Consider the following 26,339-nt stretch of genomic DNA (forward strand, 5'->3'; position numbering starts at 1 on the left):
TAAGGCAACTTTGTCTTTTTTAAGAGTTGAGAGAGGAAATTGGAGGGAGGGAATGGTAAGAGGTGAAAATGTGTGTTATTTAGTTACAAGTAACTCAAAGTGGCAAACATACATAATAATACATAATACCCAGTCCTCCTGTTTTCTCCACAACAACCACCCCATGAAATGGGTTGGACTGAGTGAAAATGACTGACCCAAAGTCACCCAGAAGGCTTTCATGCCTAAGGCGGGACTAAAACTCACAGTCTCTGGTTACTAGTCCAGCACCTTAATCACCACATCAAACTGGCTCTTCAAGGATAGGTTTTACTCTTCAAAAGTAAAAGCCCTTGAATGCTTTTGAAACAAAATGGTTGCCTAATGTACTTCTTTGCAACAGATTGCAAATCTGAAAGTGGAGGACATTGTCTTCAGTCATTTTTCATCCAGATCACTTCCTGGTTAACCTGTGTCTCACTGAGACCTGTGAATTCTCCAAACGATAGAGCCAATTAGCAAGATCTTCCTTAGATGCCTAATGGGTCTGGTTGGTTGCTTCAGGATTTTCCAAGCACTTTGGCAGAAAGTCCTCCATATGCTTTGTTCAACCTTGGAATTCAGAGATGACAAAGGCACCAAGTGATCTCATTGCCTACTGATCTTATCAAATTTTTGAATTTACCAAGGAATCCAGGGAGATCAAGTAGCAGAAGTGATGCCTAAATTTGCAGTGGTGTAAGCCAAGGAATTAAAATATGAATTAAATATGAATTAAATTAAAATTAAATTTATAAAATATGAATTAAATCCAGGTATCTGGATTTTGTGTGGCAAAGTGCTGTTACTTGTCTGTGCTTATTTCAATGACAAAATTATGTTTAAGAGGGCCTTGTTAATGAAGGACAAGGAAAAACCTTCCTGCAGCACACAGAGCATATTTGCTGAATATTTTGTCAATAAATGTAGTTACATTCAATCAGGTCCAGATTGCTCATGAACATAATTCTGTGAAAAGACTTGGAGAAGGCCTTGCATGGATATTTGTGATTTGTTTGGTCTTGTGAATTCTCAAGAAGTGGCAAGATCATTTGCATCAAGAATTCTGCCACCCGAGGGCTAGATCCATGTCCCACCTGGCTCTTTTGAACAACTATATGTCTGCATTTGGATTCAAGAGATGACTAATGCTTCTTTGGGAGGAGGGTTGGTATCTACCATCTTAGAGGAGGTGGTGGTGCACCTGCTCCTGAAGAAGTATATTTGGGGGACACATTGATGTAAAAAGTGGGGTAATAATTGCAGAAAAGATGTGTAATAGAGCAGATGATCTAAAAGTGTTCCAGTGTGGGTTCAGATTAGATATATCGGGGGTGTCAAACTGGCGGCCCGCAGACTGGATGCATCACGCGCAGGCCACGCCTATCCCAGCTCCACAAAGGCAAAAAACGTCGCGATATGTCATGATATTTCACATGACTCGATTGACTTTGACACCCGTGAGATATATAATCAAAATGACATTACTATAGTCACTATAGTGGATATTCTTTCCTGGGAACTAAATAGAAGGAGTGAGGCCCTCCTCATCCTACTTGCTGTCAGCAGCAGTTGATATGCCTGATTCTAGTATCCTTAAGCACTTTGAGAAGAGGGGTTCTGTTTTATGGTATGCTCTTTCCTGAGTGGGCAGTTCTAGTTCATAGCATGGGACAGACAAATAGGTGAAGAAACCCCTCAGTCCCTTCTCTGTGGGGTACCACAGGTCTTGCCTATTTTCCCCATGTATCTAATATCTATATGAAACACAATTAGAACTAATTAACATTTGCACAATATCACTATACTGTATATATCCCATAACTGTTAGCACCATCCAATAAACATATTACTGAATTGAGTCCTGAAATTACTTAAGCCACTATTAGTGGGTTTAAAACTATTGTTTTAAGAAACTATTACTGAAGCCAGATCTACATTGGTTACATACAGTGATAAAATGATCTTTTCAGAAGAACATCCCACAAAAGAGGAACTGAGAAAGGCTAAAATTATACTTTCAGTTACATACACATAACTGGACAAACTGGACACAAATTTCAGGGCTTAAGAGTTCTCCAGGTTGACCAGGTTTAAAAAGGAGAAGATAAAGAATAAAGTGCCAGCTTTCCCAAAGGGTGAACATTGCAAAACAGGCACTGAACGCAGGGCCCAGATGGAAGGAAACAGTAGTTCCTTAGCATATCTCTCAGGCCAATTGTGATCAAGCAGATCTCCACCCACCTCCATCTTACCTCAAACCTCCTCTTTCTCCATGCACCATAGATGGTCTTGCATTTTTCAGTGAAAATATTCATTTCATGCCAGAACACCTTGGATTGAATCTGCTTCAGCCTGGCTGGCTCATTATGTGTATGTGCCTGTGTGTTGATGAGCTCAGTATCCTCCTTTCTGAAAAAAGGAACTTGGAAGCTGGAGAGGTCATTAAATGGAAGAAACACCCCCTATAAACTTGGTCTCCTTGTAAAAAGCTAAATTGTTAAGGCTTCTAACCAGCCACTACTCTAAGACTGATAATTAACCTTTGAAGTGTAACAGAAGGTCTCTTTATCAAGGAAAGTGATAGTTTACTGTAAAACCAAAAAAAAAAAAAAAAAAAAAAAAAAGAAAAGGAGAAAATCAATGTGTGTGTGTTTGTGTAAGTCAGTCAGATAGGCAATGCTGGTATTTTGTTTCTACCTCCCCCCCCCCCCATGCCCAAACTGACTTTACTTTTGTGGTGTTCCCTAGCAAATTTATCAGTATTGGGAACCTGAGGCTTTCTAAGAGTTGTGTGCATATAGTTCTTTAAAATAAATTCTGGTTCTTTTAAAGGACGCAATAAAGTAGAACTTCACTGAGTTTTCAAAATTGCCAGTGCAGCAGATTGCATTGGTTGTCCAAGTGTTCATCAGTTTCAGTAAATAATTTGGACTGCACTCTTATGCCTATTCATCTGGAAATAAAGGTCATTTGAATTAAATAGGGTTTTTTTATTATTAAAATGTTGAAAAAGGAAGATGAGCTGGTGTTTGAGTTTAAGAAGAATGCATCTTTCCTTGCACAGCCAACAAGCCCATTTGTTGAAAAGCAAGGCTGAACCCTTGAGGTGCTACCTTTCTATACGAAGGGACCGCATTGCTCTCTCCTGTTTTGAGCAATCCTGAACACTCCGCTGTATGATTTGGTCCAGGCAGCTTGGTTTGCCGACCCCGCAAAAAGATGCGACCTCACTCTCCCTCTCTGCTTGTTATCCGAAGGCAGGATTTCCACGCGGCTGAAAGTTATAGCGCCTGCGCAGGGAATGGAGACCCAAACACGCCAGGCGGGGTTTAACTGGTACCCTCCGCCCAGGCTGGCCTCCCTCCACGTCGATTAAAGATGCCCCGCGGGAGTTAGCGGAACGCGCAGGGCTCGCCTTTGCCGGGGAGCAGCGAGACTCGATTGTCAGTTGCGAAGCGCGGGGAAGCGAAGACAAGTTGGCCGGAGCGGAGGGGAGGGGGGGCGGGCGCGGGACCCCCTGTGGTGCCGAGGGTTGCCGGAGTTTGGGACCGGGCCAGCTGGTGAGGAAGTGAAGGCGGTGGCAGCTGATTTCTCCCTCCTCTTCCTTTTCCTTCGCTTTTTCGCCGGCAGAAGCTCTCTCATTCTCCGTCTGGCACCCAATTTGCGGAGCCCAGAGGGAACAACAGTCACGCCGGTAAGAAGGGGGCGCAGGACGCCCTGTTTGTGCGTCTGTCTATAGGGGCGAGCTGGACGGGGAGGGAAGGAGGCATCTGAGTGGGCAAACTCGAGGGCGGGGTTAATGTGTCTACCTCAAGGTATCGCCGTTTTTTGTGCGTTGGCCTCAAGATTATATTTCCCCATTCCATCTGTATCGTGCGTTAACATTCCCGGGGACCGCTAACTTTGGGGAGAAGGCTTGGTGCCTCCGATTAAATGCGCTCCAGGTACAGAAACCGCGGTGGCCACGTTCGTGCTGAAGGACCGCAGGACCAGCCCAGCAGAGCCCTCTTCAAAGAGTCCGCGGAGAGGACTGAAGCCCGCCCGCCTTACTTCGTAGAAAACGCTCTGCTGCTACAAAGTAGCCTTTTCCTCTGGGCTTGGTCGCGTCGGCTTTTTTGAATGCCTCTTAACTTAAAATCAGAGTTTTCCCGCATGCTGGCAGGGGAATTCTGGGAGTTGAAGTTCACACATCTTAAAGCTGAGAAGTTTGAAAAGATTGACTTAAATGCTTCTTGATTCAGGATGTACATCTGATTCTTTCTGTTAATCAGAGTGGTCATATTTATAATGGGAGGGATAAACGCAACTTTAACCAAGTATTTTTTTTCTCTGTAAATGACCAGCTTCTTGACTTCTTGTGTTTCCTAACTTCTAGTTCCTGAACAATCTTATTTTCAGTTAAATCTAGAACAGCTGACATTACTCTTCCTTGTTATTTACCATCTCTGCTATTGGTCTTAATATTGGTAGAATTTCATCCTAAGAGTTAAAGATAATATTGTAGCTGAAGCAATTTATGCAATCTGTTCACTTTGTGTGTTTTGAACAATAGTTCCATAAGACTGACATTCTGGTCAATTGGGGTTTGAAAATTGTAGTCCAGAACATGTGGAGGACATCTTGTTGCCTTCTGGCTTTTTGTTTCCATGCTTCAGTCCAGAAAGATAAAATGGCTCTAGTCCAAAAGTAATATTTATCAATGTCACTATAAAATGAAAAATTATACACTGAACCCACTTGTTAAACTCATAGGTAATGCCAAATTCTAAAAAAGATTCAGTGGCACTACCATAAAATAACTGTCATGAGGTCATGGCTTTCACAAAATGGCTGCCATGGGGAGGTAGATATTTACAAAAAGGAACTGGATTAGTCTATAATTTATATAGTTCTGTAAAATAAATTCAGCGTTCCTGGTCTTTCTTTGTATTTTGTTGTTCTTTCAAAACAGAAATGCTTGTATACCAAATACTGCATGTTTACAATGAGTGCCTTTTGTTTTCTATTTTTTTGTTTAAAAAGATGCTAATTTGAAGAATTTAAAATAAATTTGATCTGGTGTCTAGGAATTTTTAAAAATAATTATTGGTAAAACATATTTCTAATCCAAGAATTTCTTCAAAAAACTAAAATTGTTTCCTCTTTGACATTTATTTAGGCTCTGTTCACGGAGACACTATTTCTGTTATAGATAACTGTAGCTACTTACTCCATTTGCAGAATATGCCACTTTGAAAAAGCTAAAAGAATCTAATATTCTTTGTGACAGACAGCTTTAAAAATATTTCTGTTAGAAACTCCCACATATCATCCCTGCAGAGAATTACTGAATCAGTGCTATATGGTGATAATATCCAGCTATATATCTCCACCCTGGGTTGGGCAGGTGATATTGTTGCAGTGCAGACCCAGTGCCTGGAACTTGTGAAGGTCTGGATGGGGAAGGATGACTCTGGCTCATCCCTGGCAAGATGCGATAGCTTGTTTTTGGCTTTCCATGGCCTGCTGATGTGTTATTTTATACTCTGGATGGGGGAAATGATAGTGGACTGAAGGATTGGACAATTTGGGAGATCTCCTACACACATGACTACTATCAAGGAGCAGGTGGTAACCATGGCTAGCAAAAGTCTTTGCGCAGATTCATCTTGTCTGCCAATTGTCCCCTTTTCTGGACCACTTGTTTCACCAGTTCAAATAGAAAAGTTGTGCTCTCATTCCACAATTTTTGCCATCTAGTGAGACATGAAGCATGCTTTTTCCATGGTAGCCTTTGCTCTATGGAACTCTTCCCCTTATGATCTGGCAGTCACTCACTCTCTTGACCTTCTAGAAAGGTATAATGACCTGATTCTTCCCCCAAGTAGTCAAACAGGGTGACTTGGAACCTGAAGATATTAGTGCTGGCTGTATTGATGGATATTGGCTGTGATGCCAGGTTTCTATTCTTATTATTTTCTGTTTTTATCTTTTGTTTAATGTGTGTGCACGCCCATGCATGTGCGTGTATAGTTTCTAAGAAAGTTGTCTTACTAGTCTTTTAAATGAAATAAATATTTATTCCTTTAGACATTGATAGTTTCAAAGGTTAATAGGATATTTGAAATACTGATGGATTGGAAAATCCTCTTTCTTAGTTTATCTCTCAACTTTGCATGTTTTATTTTTAATCTAGATCAGGGGTGGGGAACAATCCCAGCTCAGGAATTCTGGCAGTTGAAGGCCATAAGTCACAAAGGAGCCATATTTCCCCACCTCTGGTCTAGATGAAAGGAGGATAATCTGGGTAAGTAAAGAAAATACATGCATCAGGTTGCAAAGAGCTGACTGTTTCATAAGAAGTAATTATTTTGTGGGCAGGTGGAAGGGGACCTAATAACAATAGAAAACATAAAATCTGTTGGTAAATAAGATTTTGCAAAAATAGATTTACTTTCAGTTCTAGGTATAAGAGGTGAAATATTTTCCCCTCCAAAATTTAATAATTAGAAATATGATATCACTGCAAATTCCATTTATCAACCATAATAGGAGGGATTTTCTTTGAAGAATTCTGGGCTGGTGGAACAAGGTAAGACATTTGTAGTTTTTGTTGCAACATTAAATATACCATGAATAATCTTCTATTGAAGTAAGGATAGATCCAACTAGAGTAAATCAATTCAATTTTAATTGATATTTTGCATTGTTCTTGATTACATTATGAATTGAAGATATCCTAGATTTATTTTTCCTAAATGTGATTTTTATAAATTGTGGTATGCAAACTTTTAAACTTAGTTTTGTTCTGTTTCATAGAAAATTGTAACATGGTATTGGGCTGGGCTGGTGAAGAAACAATTTTGTGGATATACAAAGTCAATTTCTGAGACTATCAAGTTACAAATCTTAGGCATAAATTCTCAACTGGCATAAATAATCAAACGTCAGTGTAGTTGATGCCATTGTAAAGTTTTGCAGGAACATTTCAATACTGGCTGTGAAACATGCTGTAGAAAAAAGAGGTTCTGGAAATTTCATGTTCTTCAAATGCATTATGATAGGCTTGATTGCTTAAATATTAGTTAATTGTTTATATAACAATAATGGAGAATGTTTGTTTTGCTGATGAGGAAAGAACAAAGGTTTGGGGTAAAGTTTTTTTAGTTTTGTTTTTGCAAGTTGCTGAAATTGAAAGTGCCAGCATTTTCTATTGTCAGACATGATTTTTTGTGGTTATAACAGTCATAAGGGTTGGAAAAAATGACTGTATTTTTATTGCTGTTCAACATTCCTACTCAACTGCCAATTTTCTTGTTTTTAAATCAGCTTTATTATTAGGTACTGCTTGGATTTTTAAACTATAGTACTGATATTTATTTCTGCTTTTCAGTATTTGCGGCAGCCTTTCCCCAAACATTTATTTGCTATCTGACAAATACATTATGTTTTTCAACCCATCATGCCTTGAAGTAGTGCTTGGTAAAACATTGGGATGGCCAGCAACTTATATTTTCTTCTCAGTACTTATTATGCAAGAATGTGGGCAAAAACCACAAAAGAGCCAAGAAAAGCATATTCATATAACTTTTGCCAATTTAAACTGTATAGACATGTAATATCTGTAAGAAACAGTTTTGGGCTACCCAGAGATTCATTAACATTTCATTTTATTAACTATAATAATAAATGAAACCTAGACTATTGTGAAGGTAGAGGTTTTAGAGAAACAGATGTAGGAAAAATCTTTTAAACTGTAATTTTGAAAAAAGGAAGTGTCTGGTTTCTGAATAAGATTAGATGGTAAATGCAGGCACAGTTAGTTTGCCCTTATCAGAAGCTCAGTGTCATGTGACCGCAAGATGCTGCAAAAGGCCATAAATATGATTGTGCTGCCAAACACCTGAAGTTCAGACACGTGACCATTAGAACTTTAAATCTGGGTTGTAAGTAGCCCCAAGATAGGTCCATCATAACTTCAAACAGTTGCTAAGCGACTGCTCATACATGGATGACTATTTGTATATTGCTTTTTATGAGTTCCTGTAGCTCTCACAAGTTGTGGATGAGGCAAGAACTAGGCAGATATATTTTCATAAATAATCCTCAAGAATGTTTATAGATTATAATGATGATGATGCTATCTGTTCAATTGTATCTGATTCTCAGTGATTCTGTGGATCAACTCTTTCCATCTTTTCTGATTTTGTACAGCTTTTTTTAGTTGTTTTCTACTCTAACTGGTCTTGGCTTTGATGGTGTCTAGTCATCGTATTTTTCGATAGCCCTTTTTCCTTTTACCACTGACCATTCTGAGCATAACTGCCTTTTCCAGTGACTTTCAGCGCATGGCCAAAATAAGGCAGGATTTTGTGATTTTTGCGTTCCAGCAATATGCCTGGTTTCATATGCTCTAGTATTTGGTTGTTTGTCATCTTGCTGTCCAAGGAATGCATAGGTATCTTCTTCAACACAACTTGAACAAATCAATGTTTCTCCTGTTTAATTTTTTTCATAGTCCTGCTTTTGCAACCACAGAGACCAATGGGGAATACAATAGTATGGATTAATCTGCATTTAGTTGCCTGGCTAATGTCCTTGCTTTTCCATACTAAATCCATGCTTATCCTCATAATGACAAAGTGAAAACAGAATTTTAGAAACATCTGTAAATTTATTAAAAAGAAGAACTGAAATATCACATTGGCATAAGTATTCAGACTCTTTGCAACAGGAGTGTCAAACAACCGGCCCGTGGGCCGGTTGCATCATGTGGAGGCCACGCCCACCCCAGCTCCAGCAATGCGGAAAAAAGTTGCAATATGTTGCAGCATGTCACGTGATGCGGCAAGCTTGACACCCGTGCTTTGCAACAACACTTGAAATTTAGCTCAAGTGCCTTCCAGTTCTCTTGATAGTTGCTGACGTGTTTCTACACTTTGATTGCTGTCTATCTGTGGTAAATTTGATTGGACATGATTTGGAAAGGCACATATCTCTCTATAGAAGGCCTCACAGCTGACAATGCATACTGTAGCAGAGCAAAAGCCATGAGGTCAAAGGAACTACCTGCAGAGCTTAGAGACAGGATTATTGCAAGGCACAGATCTGGGGAAGGCTACAATAACATTTCTGCTACACTGAAGGTTCCTAAGTGCACAGTGGCCTCCATAATTCTCAAATGGAATTATGGACTAGAACTCTTCCAAGAACTGGTCACCCGGTCAAACTGAGCAATTGAGGGAGAAGGGTCTTAGTAAGAGAGGTGATCAAGAACCCAATGATCACTCTGACTGAGCTCCAGAGATCATGTGTGGAGATGGGACAGAGTTCCAGAAGGATAACCATCACTGCAGCCCTCCACAGATCTGGGATTTATGGCAGATGGGCTAGAGTCTAGACGGAAACCTCTCAGTGCAAAACACATGAAATTTACAGACATTTTTAAAATTCTGTTTTTACTTTGTCATTATGGGGTTTTGAATATAGATTAATGAGGAAAAAATGGTTTTCAACAACTGTAGAATCAGGCTGCAGCATAACAAAATTGACAAAAACGAACGGGGTCTGAATACTTTCTGAATGCACTGTATGTTTATTTTGTCTAACATGTTTTACATTTCTTATTATAGATAAGATTCTATATCACTTGGCTGCTATTTGTATTTAATTTCTTTTTGTACTATGTTTTAATTGTTTTTACAATTATTCATTGCCCAAAGTCACTAGTTTGAGGTGGGTGACTATATAAATTGAATAAAGAAATAAAAATAAATGTCATATACAGAGGGAGAAATTGGAAAGTTTTGCTGGGTCATGAAATCTTCCTCCTCAAGAAATTAACTTGTTTTTTAATATTTGCTAACTTGTTTTTTAATATCTCAGATGTTATCCATCTAGTTGCAGTACTATCACTAAAATTCATATTGTTAAACGAGGTTGGGCCCTCGTTTAGATTTAAACAGCACTGGAGTAATATGGCTACCTCTTCTTATGGTTGTTTTCCTAATTTAAATTGTATATGACATCTCCATGTTGTACTTGTGTAAAACACAACACTATACATGTATAATGCTTATATACTGTACAAAGTTTCAAGAAATTTACTTTAAATTAGGAATGTATTAAATGTATAGGCTGACCAACTCCCAGCAACTCTGGGTGGCTTATGGATTGAATTAGTTGAGTTGAAAAAATTAAATCCCATCTTCAATACCATGGACTTTTGGATTTCAGGTCTCTGTAATTGATTTTAACTACTTATTTATTCAATTTCTAGAGCCATTTTATTTAAAAATGATGGAGAGAATGTTCTCCTATATCACACCTTATTTAGTTTCTGTAGTCTTGATTTTTTTTACCTATTTCCAGCCTTCAGAATGATGTATAAATATATCTGCTGTTGTAAATATATTATTATATAATGTGTATCGATGGATTTTCTTTTAAAGTAAAATGCTTACTTGAAATCAAGACACTCTGATGATGGTAATAAGTTATTTGAGGATAACAATATAAAGTGAGAAAAATGGAAATATGCATAGTTTGGGGAATTGAGTCAAAGAGATCCCTGGTATGTTTCTACTTTAGGAAATGTTTTTGTCCTTTTTATTTTTTTTATGAAAAATATGGCATATTTTTCTGTATAAATAGTTGTGGTAAGGAAAAAATAAAAATAGTTTGTCTGCCATTGCCTGGTGCAGTCAGAAGTTGAACTTAAGTAATATTTGGAATGTAAGTCAGACTAACAGGAAATTCCAAGCTGACTGGCATTTCATTCTTACTTAATACATGCATATAAACGTCCAATCCGTTCTCAGATAATAAGAGAAAAGAATTCTATTCCTCTGAATCTTCAGTGTTTGGAACAAAGCAAACTGTTGCTAAAAAAATAATAATACTGTAACAGATTTGCCTGTTCAATTGGCTAACTTCAATCCCCAGTAGTATGTTGCTAATTGAAAGATAGGTAATACAGTTTGGATAGGCATTGTACAGGAAGTCCTCGACTTATGACTACAATTGAGCCCAAAATTTATGTTGCTGAGACATTTGTTAAGTGAGTTTTATCCCATTTTACGACTTTTTTTGCCACAGTTGTTAAGTGAATCATTGCAGTTTTAAGTTAGTAACATGGTTGTTAAGTGAACCTGGCTTCCCCATTGATTTTGCTTGTCCAAAGGTCGCAAAAGGTGATCACATGACCCCAGGACACTGCAGCCATCATAAGTATGAACCAGTTGCCAAGCATCCACGATCACATGACCGTGAGGATGTTGCAACAGTTGTAAATTTGAAAAATGGTCAAAAGTCATTTTTTGCAGTGCAGTTGTAACTTCAAACAGTCACTAAATGAATGGTTGTACGTTGCAGACTACCTGTAGTAAATAACAGTTGTGAAATACTGGTATAATAACATTCGGTGATCACCTTTTGCAAACTTCTGACAATCAAAGTCAATAGGGAAGTCAAATTCACTCATTTGGGCTCAACTGTGGTCATATGTCAAGGACTACTTGTACTTGGACATAAATATCTGCTTTAAGGTTTTGTGCAGTACCATATTTCCAACTTTTTATCATGATCTCTTTTATGCATTATAGTTTAAGAATGAGTAGTTAGTTTGAAATGACTATCAATACTGGTTTATTGTCTGTAGAACTATCAACAAGTCATAGGAAGATGTCCAAATACTGTACATAGGCATAAAAGAAAAGATGTTATGAAGCTGACATAGATTTAAAAGCAATTAGCAGTGCATGAAGTGGTTCTATAAGTCTCAACATTAAATTGTGGGGATGCATCTGTTATGCTCCAGAAGAAACCAAACGAAATATGATTGCATATGAACAATAAATATGAAGTGCAGACCATCTGGATCAAGGTTGTTGTGGATTTACACCTTACAAAACTCATTCTTATATTGTTATATTTTTCTTAAATTAAGAAAAATTAACTACCATGCTAGGTAAATCTATTTGTTTTATCACTGTGATCTTGAAGTGTGATCATTATTCTGTATATAATAAATTCAGTATTACAACTATTTGAAAGTACAGGGCTTCTTCCAGAGTACTTCTGCTTTTGTAGGGTATTTCCTTTCCTACCTTCCTTGTCTGCTCAGATATACTTTGCTAAATGTCCAAACCACTAGATTATTTTTTGAATTGGAAAGAGAATCCATTCTCTTAGCAGATTCCACTCTTCTGATAGATGGATAGTATTGGACACTACTGATAACTGAGCTTCCCTAACAGCAGTTGGCGAAGGTCTATGACAATTTGCCATGGTCAACTCACCATAGCCAACTTGTCGTGGCCAACTCACCGTGGGACAACTCGCCACAGCCAACTTGCTTTGGGACAACTCACTGCAGGATAAGAGTTACACTAATATCAATAAAATGGTGGAACAGAATCATTAAAAAAAGGATGCAAAAGGAGGGACAGTATGAAATGTGAATGACAAAAATTATTATTATTTATTTAAAATAATTGAATTAAATTGTTACATTGTCCTTCGAAAGTTGTCCCACGGTGAGTTGTTCATTGTGAGTTGGCCGCGGCGAGTTGTTCCATTCCAGTTGAGGATGTATTTTCCATCTGTTTCTCAGAGGGCCTTGTTAGCAGCTTTGTGAAACCCAGAGATTACAAGCTAGAGATGTAAATAATATTTTGGTCTCAAAAAAAGCTGTTTTGAGTATTGAACAAAAAATAAGGTACATTTTTAGAGTTATATAGATGAAATAAAATAAAATGCAGTTTTGAGCAAGAAACATTTGTCTGGTTTGAACAGTAATGTTTCCAAAATCCTGAATGGATTATTGTTTATGACTGAACTGCTTTTAGGCATGTTCCTTTTGCTATTGGTTTAGACTAATTAGAGAAATATGGGAATAACATGAAGAGAAAAGAAATAGTTGAACACATTAAAAATATGCCTTGTATTTGTGATGAAATCTTCGTCCTGTCAAATATGTTTTTGCTTTGCTAATGGCTGAAATAAAATGAAAATTAAGATTACCAATTTCATAGTAAATAAAACAAAATATTTTACTACCATGTACATAAGTAGAAACTTATTTACAGCAAACCAGCAAACAAATAAGCATATACTGTAATTAAAAATAGCAGGAAACTTGTATACTGCTATGTTTAATAGAATATTCAGCCATTAAAAAGTAAGATTACAGTTATATGTGCATAATTAGAGTGAATTCTTAAAGTAATAGTATGCAGAGGAGCAGTATGAACTATCCTGCACCCTTTTCTATTCTATTTCTATCCTGTTTAAAATATTCAGTAATATTTTCAATACTTGTTTCTAAAAATCCTGGTTTGGACTTTGACAATTTTAAATTTGAATATTATAGTCTTCAAAAAATGGAAAGGTTGCATTGATTGAAAATAAGTGTTATGGTAATTATTTTTATGAACTATATTTTCAGATTTGTGCAGAAGACTGACGAATTGGAGTTTATCAGAGTTATTCAAATCAGGAATTTTTAAGTCAGTAACAAAAACAACAAGTCTTTTATTTATACTTTATTTCCTAAATTGTACAATTGTACAAATGTACAATTCCAACAGAGCCATGCTAATTTAAAAATAAGTAGAATATTATTGTATTTTCATTGTTTCATTTTCATGACCAAGTATTGTGTCACTGTTATAAGCCTTGCTTCCTTCTTGAAGCAATATTCCAATATAAAGAGGATAATTCTTTTTTTCTTTTTATATTTATAAGGTCCTCTAAGAAATATATATATGTATAAAATTTTATACAACAATTTCATAAAAGATGACTATACTGCATTGTAATAATTCATATCTAATCCACTTCTATAAGCAACTTTTAATAAGTGACAAAAACATCGTATCTTCAATCTTTGATATAATTGGGCCATACATTGTTGAAAAACTGAGGGGATTCCACTTTTGCTATCCCCCCATACGTGGGGCAGATCCCACAAGCTGACACTAAAGAAGACTCCTGACACAGAGGCTTTCTTGGGGTGGGACTGCCCCGAACCGAAGTCCGGGAACTACTTTATTGATTACAATATGCAAATAAGCATTGATTACATGTGATACATTTGTGCCATACATATAATTTCTTGCTGCGCCATAAGCTTAAAACCACTCCCATTACTTAGTCTCAGAGCATGTCAAGAGTACATGTCATGTTTGACCTATATTGCCCACCTGCCGACACAAAACAAAACCCTGTGGTTAGTGCCTTCTCGAGCTTAGTTCTGCATAACATCCTGTTTAACTGTCATGCGGTTTGCCATTTGTGTTACGAGCTAGCGAGCTTTGCCGCAGACGTTTCCTCTAGAAAGGGCAATGAAAGGGCAAGGAGGGGGCGAGGAGGGGGCTACAACTCCAACATCTCCCCTGTCTTTTTCTAATTAAAGGAAAAATCATCTTCTTCACTGCTAAGGGTTATGGCTAAAGGGTCCGGTACGTCCATGGTTGGCAGTGCCTTGTACCTAACCAGGTGTATGGTCCTTTTGAGGAAAATATATTTTTCTGCTCCTTTTTAATATTTCCTTCTGGGGGGGCTAACTTCCATCAATATCCCCACTTTGTGCCTTAAGTGTGTAAATGTATGACATTAAAATTGATCTGGTCAGAGAGACTTGGTAGGCAAGCTTTTAAACTGTTAAGCAAAAAAAGGAAAAGAAAATTAAAACATTAATGGAGGCAGCAGAAAAAGATCCCTTTAGTGGCATCTATAAAGTTCTAAAAGTTAGGGCAAAATTTTGTTAGGTGGAAAAGAAATTTATAGTATCCAATATTCTGTGCCAATCATTTTCAAATGTTGGATGTCACCTTTAGCTTCCAGTCAGGTTTGCATACCTCCCAAAATTCTCCACAGCCATGGTTTTCCTTAATACATGACCACTGGCTGCCCAATTTCAAGGGTTGTTTCCTGCCTTAGCTCTTAATTCAGTGCATCCAGGTTTGTAATGTCCAATATGCCAGTCTATTAAATTTTCTTTAAATTGCACATAATGAGTTCTAGGAATCCCAATCTGAGCTCACCAGTGTAAGATATTCAGGGCTGAAGTTTGGGATTTTTCCTGTTGCCTCCTTAGTCAGGGCATATGAATTGCAAATCACCTGAGGGGGCCTAGTTCCCTCCCCCTTGTTATCTGTTGAAAGTTGGTCCCACAAAGCTTTGGTGCAATAGAGCAAAAATCAGCCTGAGGAACTTTACTAAAGGTAGGTGGAGGAGATAAACTCAAGTGTAATTCTGAATGGTGTGTGTGTGTGCATGTATGTGCAGCTACTTTTACAAAATAGTCAATACAAACATTCTGGATCAATTTTCCCTCCCACCAGATAGAAGTTCAAGGTGTTCAGTACTTGTTCTGCCACATATTCCCAAGTGCCATCTCTCTATTAATACATTCAACTGGCTTGTTACAATACAAATGGGGCAAGAAAAAAAAAGTTTACAATGAGTTTCCACCCTCCCCCCACAGTCTTAATGTTCTCTTTTGAGGCTTTACATGGCACCACCTTCCTTCTGCAGCTCTCACAGGCATCTGGGGAAATGGTAGGACTTGGGAAAATGTTCCACTCAGATTGCATGGTGGCTTTTTAGTGGATGGCTGGATTCAAAATTCAATTCCATGGCTCAAATGGATGGAGGCAGCATCTGGGTCTGTGTGTTCTGCTTCCAAAGGCTTGGGAGAGGGTTTCAGGGCTGAAAGATACAAGAACAGGGTCTCCCCCCCCCTTTCTGGGTGGACTCTACCAGGAGAGGCAGACAAAAGGTATGGAGAACAGAGATTAGAAAATGCTTATTTGTTTCAGAAAAGTTTCATAGTAGTTTCACCAGTAAGTTTTAGGATATGAAAAGTAACTTAGGAAAATTATTTCCCCACACAAGCAGACTTGAGCTTCAAAAGGCTCTTGTAGATAGACACACATTTTTCAAAAAAAGGATAGATGAAATACATACAGTAAATGCAAGTGAAACTTTTCCAACAGATAAACTTAAAACAATCCCTCCTGGTAACTTAAGGCTGTTCTTGAGCGTACACAGAGAGAAAGAAAAACAAACAAACAAACAAACACAATTCTTTTTCTTCACTCTGTTTGTTGGCTAGACAAACAGAATGAGGTATTTCCTTTTTGTGGCTTATTTTAAGCAGAATTTCTAGCAAACTTTAAAATTCTTTTTCCTTTAGATTTGAAACAATTAACAGTCACAGTTTTACACATCCTGATCATTCATGAAAATACTTTTCTAATTTAACCCACACAGATTGTTTGAATAACCCCTCTTCAGGGTAGGTTGGGCATTGTTGATAAACATATTTTAGCAGACTGACCAGGTCTGACTTGGTGGGAACGGCCAGATTTTTCCATTATTAAGTCGGGTCTTGGTCAATTCCCTAAGTTCGTGGAGGTGCGCAACCTGAGGCTTAGAGAATTCTGCCCCCATACTCACGAGTTTTAGGAGGGTACTTCGTTCTACGACGACCGGCCCTGAATTGCAGTAGGCGTCCTGCCGAGTGAAGTATGAGGGTACCAAGAGATGTCTAGGAGGGTGCTTCGTTCTGCGACGACCGGCCCTGAGAGTTGCAACAAGACATACACGTCTAGGAGGGTGCTTCGTTCTGCGACGACCGGCCCTGAGAGTTGCAACAGGACATACACTCGACTTGCGGGTCGAATCACGTCGGGGTCACCACCTGAGGGGATTCCACTTTTGCTATCCCCCCATACGTGGGGCAGATCCCACAAGCTGACACTAAAGAAGACTCCTGACACAGAGGCTTTCTTGGGGTGGGACTGCCCCGAACCGAAGTCCGGGAACTACTTTATTGATTACAATATGCAAATAAGCATTGATTACATGTGATACATTTGTGCCATACATATAATTTCTTGCTGCGCCATAAGCTTAAAACCACTCCCATTACTTAGTCTCAGAGCATGTCAAGAGTACATGTCATGTTTGACCTATATTGCCCACCTGGCGACACAAAACAAAACCCTGTGGTTAGTGCCTTCTCGAGCTTAGTTCTGCATAACATCCTGTTTAACTGTCATGCGGTTTGCCATTTGTGTTACGAGCTAGCGAGCTTTGCCGCAGACGTTTCCTCTAGAAAGGGCAATGAAAGGGCAAGGAGGGGGCGAGGAGGGGGCTACAACTCCAACAAAAAACTTAACTTTTAGCAGTAAAAAGAGCTGGAAGAAACCAATTCTGTACTCTAGCTCTCAGTTTTTATGTTTTTTTAAAAAAAATACCTTAAATAAAATTAATCTCTGTCCTTATTTTTCCTCAGAACATCACAAGCTAAGGACAATTGAAAAATTTAACTTTTAATGCAGCACTGTTCTTTCTCCATCTCCAAACCATTATGATTTATTGATTCTTTTTCTATACAAATGTAATAGGATAAGTAACTCTGATTTTGTTGTTCCTTTTGAATAAGCCATAATCAAAGATCTATTGAAAATACTGATTTAACATTTTTAAATGTTTAGAAATACTGATGTTTAAGAGAATTTATATAAAATAGGGATGTCCAGTTCCTTTATCCATCCAGTCTTTAGCAATTGCATATTGAATGTATTTATTGATAACAGGTATTTTTAAACACAAAATATGGATTTTTTTGTCTAATGCCATTAAGCATTCACTTCACATGTCTCTGAACCTGAAAATTACACTGATTGAAATAAATACGGTATGTCAATAAATATTTTTCTTACTTTCCCCCCTTCTTTTTCACAGATGAATTACAAATGAAACTTTTGCTCAGTTTTTCCAGATTTCTACAACAAGATGTTTACTGCAAATACTGCAAACTGGGTTACTTTTGACGATGAATCCCAGTCTCCTCAGAGGGCAAAAGAAAATGACAACGTTTGCAAACCAAATGGGCTTAAACTCACACTGCCTAAAATGCAAGATTTTTCAAACCAATTGTCTTCCATCACCTGTACTTCTCTCTCTTCTCCTATAAGTGACTACTACTATAGCCCTGATCCCCCCAGTAATTCTCCACTCTGCACACCCACCAGAGACTATCCTGTTAGTCCTTGCTTTCCCAAATCAGGAACTCATTTTCTAAGTCCTATTCCAGAATTGTCATCCAACATTAATCATCTCCCACTGATTGAATCACCTTCTCAAAAATTGATTGGAATATCTCAGCCTGTGCACAGTTCAGAATTTTCTACTCTGAAACCAATACATGGCGCACATGTTATGCATCAAGAAAACTCAAAAAAATTGGAAAATTCCTTAGACTCACAAACCTTGTTTCAGAATGTTTCAAGTGACTCTGCTTTCTCTAATCCATTTTGGTCAGAAGATTCATGTACTATGTCTTTGTCCAGCTTTCATGGACATGGAAAAGAGTCAGATTTTGAAAGAGATTATTCTTTTAAAGGGAAGAAAAGCTGGCCAGATCAGAAAAGCCTAAATCAGGGTTCATTCAATTATATTTGTGAGAGGCTTGAACACTTGAAAACAGAAACTTCGAACACTGAAAGAGCTTTGAGGCCAGTTCCATGTATGTGCACTAGAGATGGCCTTTCTTCATTTATTCCAAGCAGTCTCTTTAGCAGCCAGAGAATAGATGGCTGGCCTTTCATGTTGAGGATTCCTGAAAAGAAAAATATGATGTCATCAAGGCAGTGGGGTCCTATTTACCTTAGAGTTTTATCAGGAGGAATCCTACAAATGTATTATGAAAAAGGTCTTGAAAAACCTTTCAAAGAATTCCAGCTGCAGCCATTTTGCAGGCTTTCAGAACCAAAGTTAGAGAACTGCAACATCTCTGGAAAAATCCATACAGTGAAAATTGAATATGTGACGTATACAGAGAAAAAGAAATACCCTAAAACTGAAGTAGTTCATGAAGCAGAGATCGAACAGATGCTGAAATTAGGAACAATTGATTACAGTGACTTCACTGACTTCCTAATGATAGTTGAGGAAGAGTTAATGAAGCTTCCTGCTATTTCAAAACCAAAGAGACATTATGAAGAACAAGAAATGATCGTGGAAATAGTGGATAATTTTTGGGGGACAATTAGTAAAGCAGAAGAGAGGTTAATTGAAACTGCTGTCATAACTCATATTTATTCATTAAACTTTTTGAATGGTAATTCTGAGTGCTTTATGACACTAAATGACTTGGAGCTTCAAAAAAGGGATGAACATTATTTTGAGTCAGACATTAAGAAAAAATGGATCAAAATGAGTGACTATCACTTTCATCAGTGTGTGAAGAAACAAGAATTTGAGCAATCAAGAATAATCAAATTTACACCACCAGATGGCTGTAGAGTAGAACTAATGCGTTATAGGACACAATATAATGGATCAGATCTTCCATTTTCTGTCAAAGCCTTGTTAGTCGTTCAAGGAGCTTATGTCGAACTGCAAGCTTTCATAAACATGTCTTCAGCATATTCACACCCTACAAAACACTGTGAGAATGTAATGGTTCACTTTCCTGTTCCCTCACAATGGAACAAAACTCTTTGGACTATGAACCTCCAAAGACAGAGATCCCTGAAAGCAAAAATGAACAGAAGAACTTGCCTTGGCTCTTTAAACGAGGTTGAATCTGACTCCATTATTCATGTCTCAGTTGGAACAGCCAAATATGAAAGTGCCTATAGAGCTATTGTGTGGAAAATTGACAGACTACCAGATAAAAACTCAAGTAAATAATTTTTAGAAAATTATTTTATATAAATGCTGTACGAGAATTGAATCGAATTATTTCAGTAGTTTATTAATATGACAGAAATAAGATAGTGGCAGAATTAATGGTCAAGTAAATAAAATATATGATATAGTGGAAGACCATGCCTATTTCATTCTGGCTAGCATACTCCCATTGCTAACAGTGGGTATGATGATATATAGTAGATATCATTTTAGTGTATGTAGGGATATGTTTTGAATGTTTATCATTGCTCTTGCCGGTTTAATCTCAAATTCTGAATTATTCTATTCACCTGTGCAAAATATAAAATCTTGTCAAATCACAACCATTTATATTTTATAAAACAAATGTTGATTGACAAGATGATATCATTTAAACTTGTTTTATACATTTCTTCTTAAAGGGCCCTAGAGTTATGTTAGAATGTGTGTTTTGGGAAAATCTTTTATTGAGTTGGATCCAAGTATGTATCTCTCCATAGATAGCAACAAGTATGTTTTCTAAATACAGTGGCTAAATATGCATTAGCCTTGAAAAACAAAAAAATATGCATAGAACAGCTTAACAAGTTGCTCTAGAAATTGTATATTTTCTCCTGTTGAAGATAGCTATATAAATCTGAAATCTTATCATATGATAGCTGCATTTATGTCTTCAAATATATGCAAAAAAGAATGAATACGAAGTTTAATGTAAGATGGCAAGAAGTAATTCTGTATCTTTTGAACTATTTTGAACAGCAAGGGGATAGAAAATATATTGAATATACTATATTGCCAGAATTAATACTTTGATATCAAGTATTTGGTATGCTGGGCTCTTCTGTGTTTTTTATGATTGCCCAACAAATTTGAATTCTATCTGCTAGTGTTATATTATGTTTTGGTTAAAAAATGATACAGATCAAAATTTAAGACTGGGGCAAATATTCCAGGGGATATTTAGTGGCCCTTCATTATTGTTGTTTCCTGTCAAACTACTTAACTATGACTTGATTGTTCTCTCAACCAGCTGTTTTTGTAAAGCTTTGCTATAATATTTTCCCCTCTTTCTTTCCAAGATCCAGATCATCTGCACAGTTTGTCTTTCAAACTAGAACTTGGCTCAGATCAAGAAATCCCTTCCAATTGGAGCCCTTTTGCTGTGGTGCAGTTTGTTGTGTCTGACACATGTGCCTCAGGAACTGAAGTGAAATCATGGGGTATTGATAGGGATGTACAGCCTCAGAAACATGTGATTCAGAAAGCATGTTATAATTGCCAGGTAATGTCTTTCTGTTCCTGCTTAATCAAATGACAACCTACACTTACCATAATCATATTTAACTTTATTTAATTGTATGTCTTTTGCTAAGACATGCATCTGATAATGTAATTGCTATTCTGTGGAACCTTATCCAGCACTAGCACAATGCTTATGTCTAGATAACATATAAAATGTAGCTGCATCCTGTTGGACCAATTGCCTTATTTCTCTGCTGTACAAACCTTTCTAGTGGTTGTCTCTGTCTTAAAATTTCCCAAATCATCTACCAGAGCAACTGGCTTATCACACGACCTGCCCACAACTTTTTATCATGCCAGCCAGAAAAAAATAAATGTAAAACAAATCATGATTTTTGCCTCTTGCCTCTCTGCATACTGTTTACTGAGGGTCATGACTGAGACAAGATAATATGTATTAAACAAGCCAGTGGTAACCATTGTAAATTCATATAGAATGGCAGGAAACAGCCATCTGGCATGATGAAGCACATAGACTAATATAAGCTTTGCTTTATATGTGCCTTTAATTTTTAAATTACTGAAGAATTTTAGCAAGCAAAGATATCTGTTCTTCTGAACAAGTCTCAAAACTCTTGTTCTCTGTATATTATGGCACAAAGGATTGTGTCAATGGGCTCATTTAACTAACATGATGCTTCTACAGCTCAGAAAACCCCATTTTTATTTTTCTGTAAGTTTTAGATCTAATAATGTTCTGTGACTGTTTTCACAGCTTATTACATTTTTATTTTAAATATTTAAGTAGGGCTTATTTATAATATAGGCAATGCTTCTGTTGATTGAGGTAAAATAGGTGGAGTGGACCATGCACATATTTGCTGGGGTTACATTAGAATATTGTTTATATTTTTAATGAGATAGGATGGTGGTCTTAAGTCAGTATCACAGCAACATGTTTTTTTTATTCTATATATTTATCTTAAGTGTTCTGTTAATATTCCATTTATATTTTATTTCAATAAAAAGGGCTATTATTAAATAGGAATGTCACTAATAATATAAGCCTTTTTTAATCCCATTTCTTTTGCTTTCATACTATAGGTTGAAATTGAGAAGAAATGGATTAGACTTGAGGGAGAAGATCCCAATAAGAGTGGAGATTGTAACATACAGTAGAAGAGAGAAGTAATCTGGATTCCTTTTGAGATTGTGAGAAATATTTTAATATAAGCAGGATAATTTAAATGCAGTAAAGAAATGGATATCAGTATATAATTTTCCAATTGTCATGTAAAAAGTTTAAGTACGTAATTATCAGTTTGCTTTCTAAACATTTAATATATTAACTATAACATTATAAGAATAATACTATAAGTTGATTCTGTTTCAGAGTTTGTGGGAAACGAATGGAACTCCATAAAGCAGATATACTTTTCCTGAGATAATACAAGTACGATATGCACTGCAAGTGCCATATAATTGTTGGAGAAAATATATTTGGGTTAATGAACTGCAGATAGATTCTGTTTGTACTTTTGTGTATTCCTAAATACCTTTCTGTCTTTCAACACAAAGGACATACTATATTGAAAATAACTATATTTTATATGACTTCAAAGTCAGTTCATCAGAAATCTTTTTAGTGATAGCATCCAAATATTTTAACTTTTGATGTTGTCTAGTATTATAAGAAATAGATAAAATCTGTCTGTATAATCCTTTATATTCTTCCCGACTTTCACTAAAAAAAATGCAGGCCCAGCTATATTTATTGGTAGATTCATTGGTGAGCTTAAACTTTTTACTGTAAGTTGAATCTTATACATTGTAAGTACTTCAGTATGTTCTTTTGCTACATAAAAGTATACGTGTGGAAAATGATTCACTAGAGTACAAGATATTTTTCAGGATAGTATGGTTGGCAAAAATAGAGAACTAATCCATTGCTTTCTTCCAAAATTGTTAATATAGGGGAAGCATTGCAATAATTTGAACTGTTCCCTTCCTTTGGGGTTTTGGTGAAAATAGGTTTTGCTTTGTAATATTTTGCCTTTGGTTAAAAAATATTTGAATCTCCAACAAGAACAAATGTTAGATTGGAAAAAAAAGCCTTCATTTGTTCTTCGGAGAAGTTGAAGAACAAGGTGTCTCATATGAACATGAAAAGCAAGATGTTCTTTGTTTTGCCAGCTGAGCTAGAGTTTACTTAAGGAGTGTGGAGTGGATTGCACCTGACTCTAAAGGAAAATAGCTATACCCTTTGGGCTATTTTGAACTTATTTTTAAAATTTATTATTTAGATGTGTTTGGACATTTGGGAAGAGGACTCATCACTGTTTTCAATCTTGAGGTATATACTGAATATTTGGGAAGCTAAGAATTTATATTGCTTGCATTCTGATTAATTTTAATTGTTCCACATGTTATTTTTGTTTCATGTAACTCTTTTTGGAATAAAACTGCAACAGCACATTTCATTTCACATAACATGTTTATTCTTGCTGCAGATACTAAATACAGGTAATATTATTTAAAATTAAATTGAGCTCAGTTGATTTGCAAACCATGTCTTATATTGTATTTCCAGTTCAACGTGTCATGGAATTTAATATTAAGATACTTAATAAGTAAGATTCAAAATTTAACAAGACTTAAAAGGAGGTGGATTTGAATTTCCTAAACTGAAATTATATTATCAAGTGAGCTGTTTATTGTGGATAACAGAATGGATAAAAACCCTAAACAGCAGAATATTAATTGTAGTAGGAACTGACTTAGTCAATAGATTTCATAGGTATTTATGGTATGAAGAAACAAGAGAAGTATGAGAAGAAGCATATTATAAGGCAAAGTTTGTTAAAAATATGGAATTGTCTAAAAAACAAGGATATATCTGGTAATTTCACCATTAGCATTATTGTCAGATGCCTTTTACTTTGAAGACAACTACAGTAAAAAGGATGCTAATAATGTTGTACTCAGACTTGGAAAACAGATTAAAGCCATAGTAAGAACTGTTCTGTGAAGGTAGGAATTCACCATGGTTAATTGCTGGAAGAATAAAAACTGATCTCAAGAAAAGAGGAACTTTGAGAAAAAGGGCAGAATTTAGAATACTTAACCAAGACAATCTATTAGGGGTATATTCTTATTGAAATATGACATGGAGACAAAATAAATAAAAATTGTATGATAAAGTGGATGCAAACTTCAAAGAAGTAATTACAATAGAATAATGGACTTATGGGAAAAATACAATTTACTCTAAGCTATATTTTGGTAAGGTGTACTTCATCAATGATTACCAAGTTCAAAAGAAATGATACAATCACAAATATTGGAAATGCTACAACAAATAAAGAACATTTTATCTATGTGTTTAGTTATGCTAATTCAAAAGTATTGGAAGGAAATGCACCAAAATATTCAGATAGTGTACGTGTATGTGTGTGTGTGTATAAATACATACATACATGCACACTTTTCTGTAGGAACAATCCATTTATGCCAGTGTGGTTTTCCTGTTGTGGAAGGAATCATCATTTAAAAATGTGTATATTTTATGAAAAAAAATACATAAAATTAGCATGTACACAATATAAATATACATAGAGTATTTCTGACACAATAGAAATGAAAGCAGAGAAATGTCTTTTAACTCTAATGCAGTTAGATTTTTTGGTAAAAGAGAATCATGTTGTAGTTTTTAAAGTAAGAACACACTGTTAATCACAAAGCAATACTTTTTATGTAAATGAGTATGCACAGATCTAATTCTGTTTTCCCACAGTGCAGAAAAGTATTCTTGGGGTGGTTCTTTCTGTGTACTTGATAAAAGCAACAACTGCAGTCAATACACAATTTGGAGGAGGAAGTCCTCTTCTGTTCCTCTTCTGCCTAACTGTGGTGGCCATACTAAGAGAGCAGCTCTACTGTCTAGTACTATATGTAGGTATCCAGATGAGGAGAACAGAATGAAAGGAATTTAGTCTATCTTGATCCTTTGATGCCTCAGAAGATCACTCCAGAAGGATCTGTTAGACTTGTGCATTATAAGTTACAAGGGGAAGGTCCTTCCATATGGGTGCTGCCCTCTGTTTCTGTGGGAGTAATTGCAGAACCAGTGGACAACACCAAAGGAATATGTAGCTCATGTATGGATCTTCTTTCCACATCCTGTTTCAAGGAACTGAGCCATTAATAAAGATAGAGCCTTATTTGGGCACACAGTCATCACCTTAAATTTTGCAGTTGAATTACATGAATAAAGCTATGTGGGCTTGATTCATGCTCTTTGCAGCTCCCTGTAAGAGGAGAAGTTTCCTCAGTCATGGGATTTTTCCCTGTTGCCTTCATTTCCTTGCTCCCTTCACTGTCATTGGCTGTCTATCACTGATAAAAACACAAGGGCTGAAAAAACAGTCTTGGCTGATGACCATTCAAAATGTTGCAGTCATGTAGGGATATTTTCATTGATATAAATTTCTTTTTCAGATCCCAAGTTAAGAAAGCAGGGTTCAAGGAGAGCTGTTTCCACATTGATTTCTTTGCTGTTGGTCTCTTTAGCAGTTTCCCCACTTCCAGGCTGCTCTGAGACCTTGTAGTCACCTTTTATTCTCAGAAAAGGGTGAAAGAAAACTTAATGTGAGTGGTTGCCCCCCCTCCCATTTTTTATACTGGCACATTGTGTAAAAACTTCTGGCTGAAATAATAAAATATTGATTCCAAATTTAAAGCTGCAGTACATGTGAGGTCATTCAACAAGACAAGTTAGTCTATGATACACTATTTGAGGAAATTTAAGTACGGTACAAACCAGAGAAAAGGAAAAGGGCTTCCAAGTTGTCCTGAAAGATTTCAAATGCTTCAAGAGCTTCTTCTCATATATCTGTTCAGCTGTTAAACCTGTTCCCAGATCTCAAGAGAACAAGATCATTTTGGGACAAATCAATCAAGACATCAGCCTCAGGCCAAATCTTTCCATAGCTTTTTCCGTAAAGAAGGTAGAAATATGAAAGGATTCTAAATTATTTATGTGGGAGGCCAGTTATACTGTAGAAACCCAGCAGAGTTTGGAGTTAAATAATAAATGTATGTTTTTCTCAGGGGTGTATAATAGATTATGTTCAAATTCCTCATTATTTTGTATCAACTCTCAGGCTTTGCTGCTCACAGAAGAATGGTTTGATGCTGAAAGTCTTATCAACATTTGAGCTAGAGATCTGATGTGCTTTGGTACTTACTCAACATTCTTTATAGTTAAAAGAGGGATTACTGGAGGACACTTGTACACGTGAAAAGGTAAACTGGTTTATGCAACTGCAAGTTCTGTATGGAATCAGTTGTGCATCAACCTCCCTGAAACTGTGAGAATACTGGCATGTTCCACAACTAATTGCCATAGG

General features: G+C 36.6%; 1 protein-coding gene across 4 annotated transcripts; it reads left to right on the plus strand.

Annotated features, from left to right (window-relative positions):
• Window positions 1-2,834: 2,834 nt before the first annotated feature.
• Window positions 2,835-25,669, plus strand: STON1 (stonin 1). 4 transcript variants are annotated; one of them, XR_005556454.1, is made up of 6 exons: window positions 2,835-3,715; window positions 17,758-19,702; window positions 20,769-20,971; window positions 22,036-22,143; window positions 23,235-23,284; window positions 25,429-25,669. XR_005556454.1 is itself a non-coding variant. In XM_039341431.1 (5 exons), exons 2-4 carry the CDS (start codon window positions 17,809-17,811, stop codon window positions 22,108-22,110), a joined length of 2,172 nt encoding a protein of 723 aa, XP_039197365.1. In that variant the 5' UTR covers window positions 2,835-3,715; window positions 17,758-17,808; the 3' UTR covers window positions 22,111-22,143; window positions 23,235-23,411. The 4 variants fall into 4 exon arrangements, 2 of the variants coding, with proteins under 2 accessions (XP_039197365.1, XP_039197364.1); XM_039341431.1 differs by lacking the exon at window positions 25,429-25,669 and having other exon boundaries at window positions 23,235-23,411; XR_005556453.1 differs by having other exon boundaries at window positions 2,836-3,715; window positions 22,036-23,284.
• The last annotated feature ends 670 nt before the right edge of the window (window positions 25,670-26,339 follow it).

The sequence above is a fragment of the Crotalus tigris genome, unplaced genomic scaffold (assembly GCF_016545835.1).
Source record: "Crotalus tigris isolate CLP2741 ecotype Arizona unplaced genomic scaffold, ASM1654583v1 scf7180000017765.3138416, whole genome shotgun sequence".
Taxonomy (NCBI): Eukaryota; Metazoa; Chordata; class Lepidosauria; order Squamata; family Viperidae; genus Crotalus; species Crotalus tigris.

Excerpts from the sequence above, each read along its gene's own strand:
- STON1 (XM_039341431.1), top strand. The coding sequence starts at position 17,809 with ATGTTTACTGCAAATACTGCAAACTGGGTTACTTTTGACGATGAATCC. Across the intron at positions 19,703-20,768 it reads ACTACCAGATAAAAACTCAA|ATCCAGATCATCTGCACAGT; the intron begins GTAAATAATTTT and ends TTTCTTTCCAAG. Across the intron at positions 20,972-22,035 it reads AAGCATGTTATAATTGCCAG|GTTGAAATTGAGAAGAAATG; the intron begins GTAATGTCTTTC and ends TTCATACTATAG.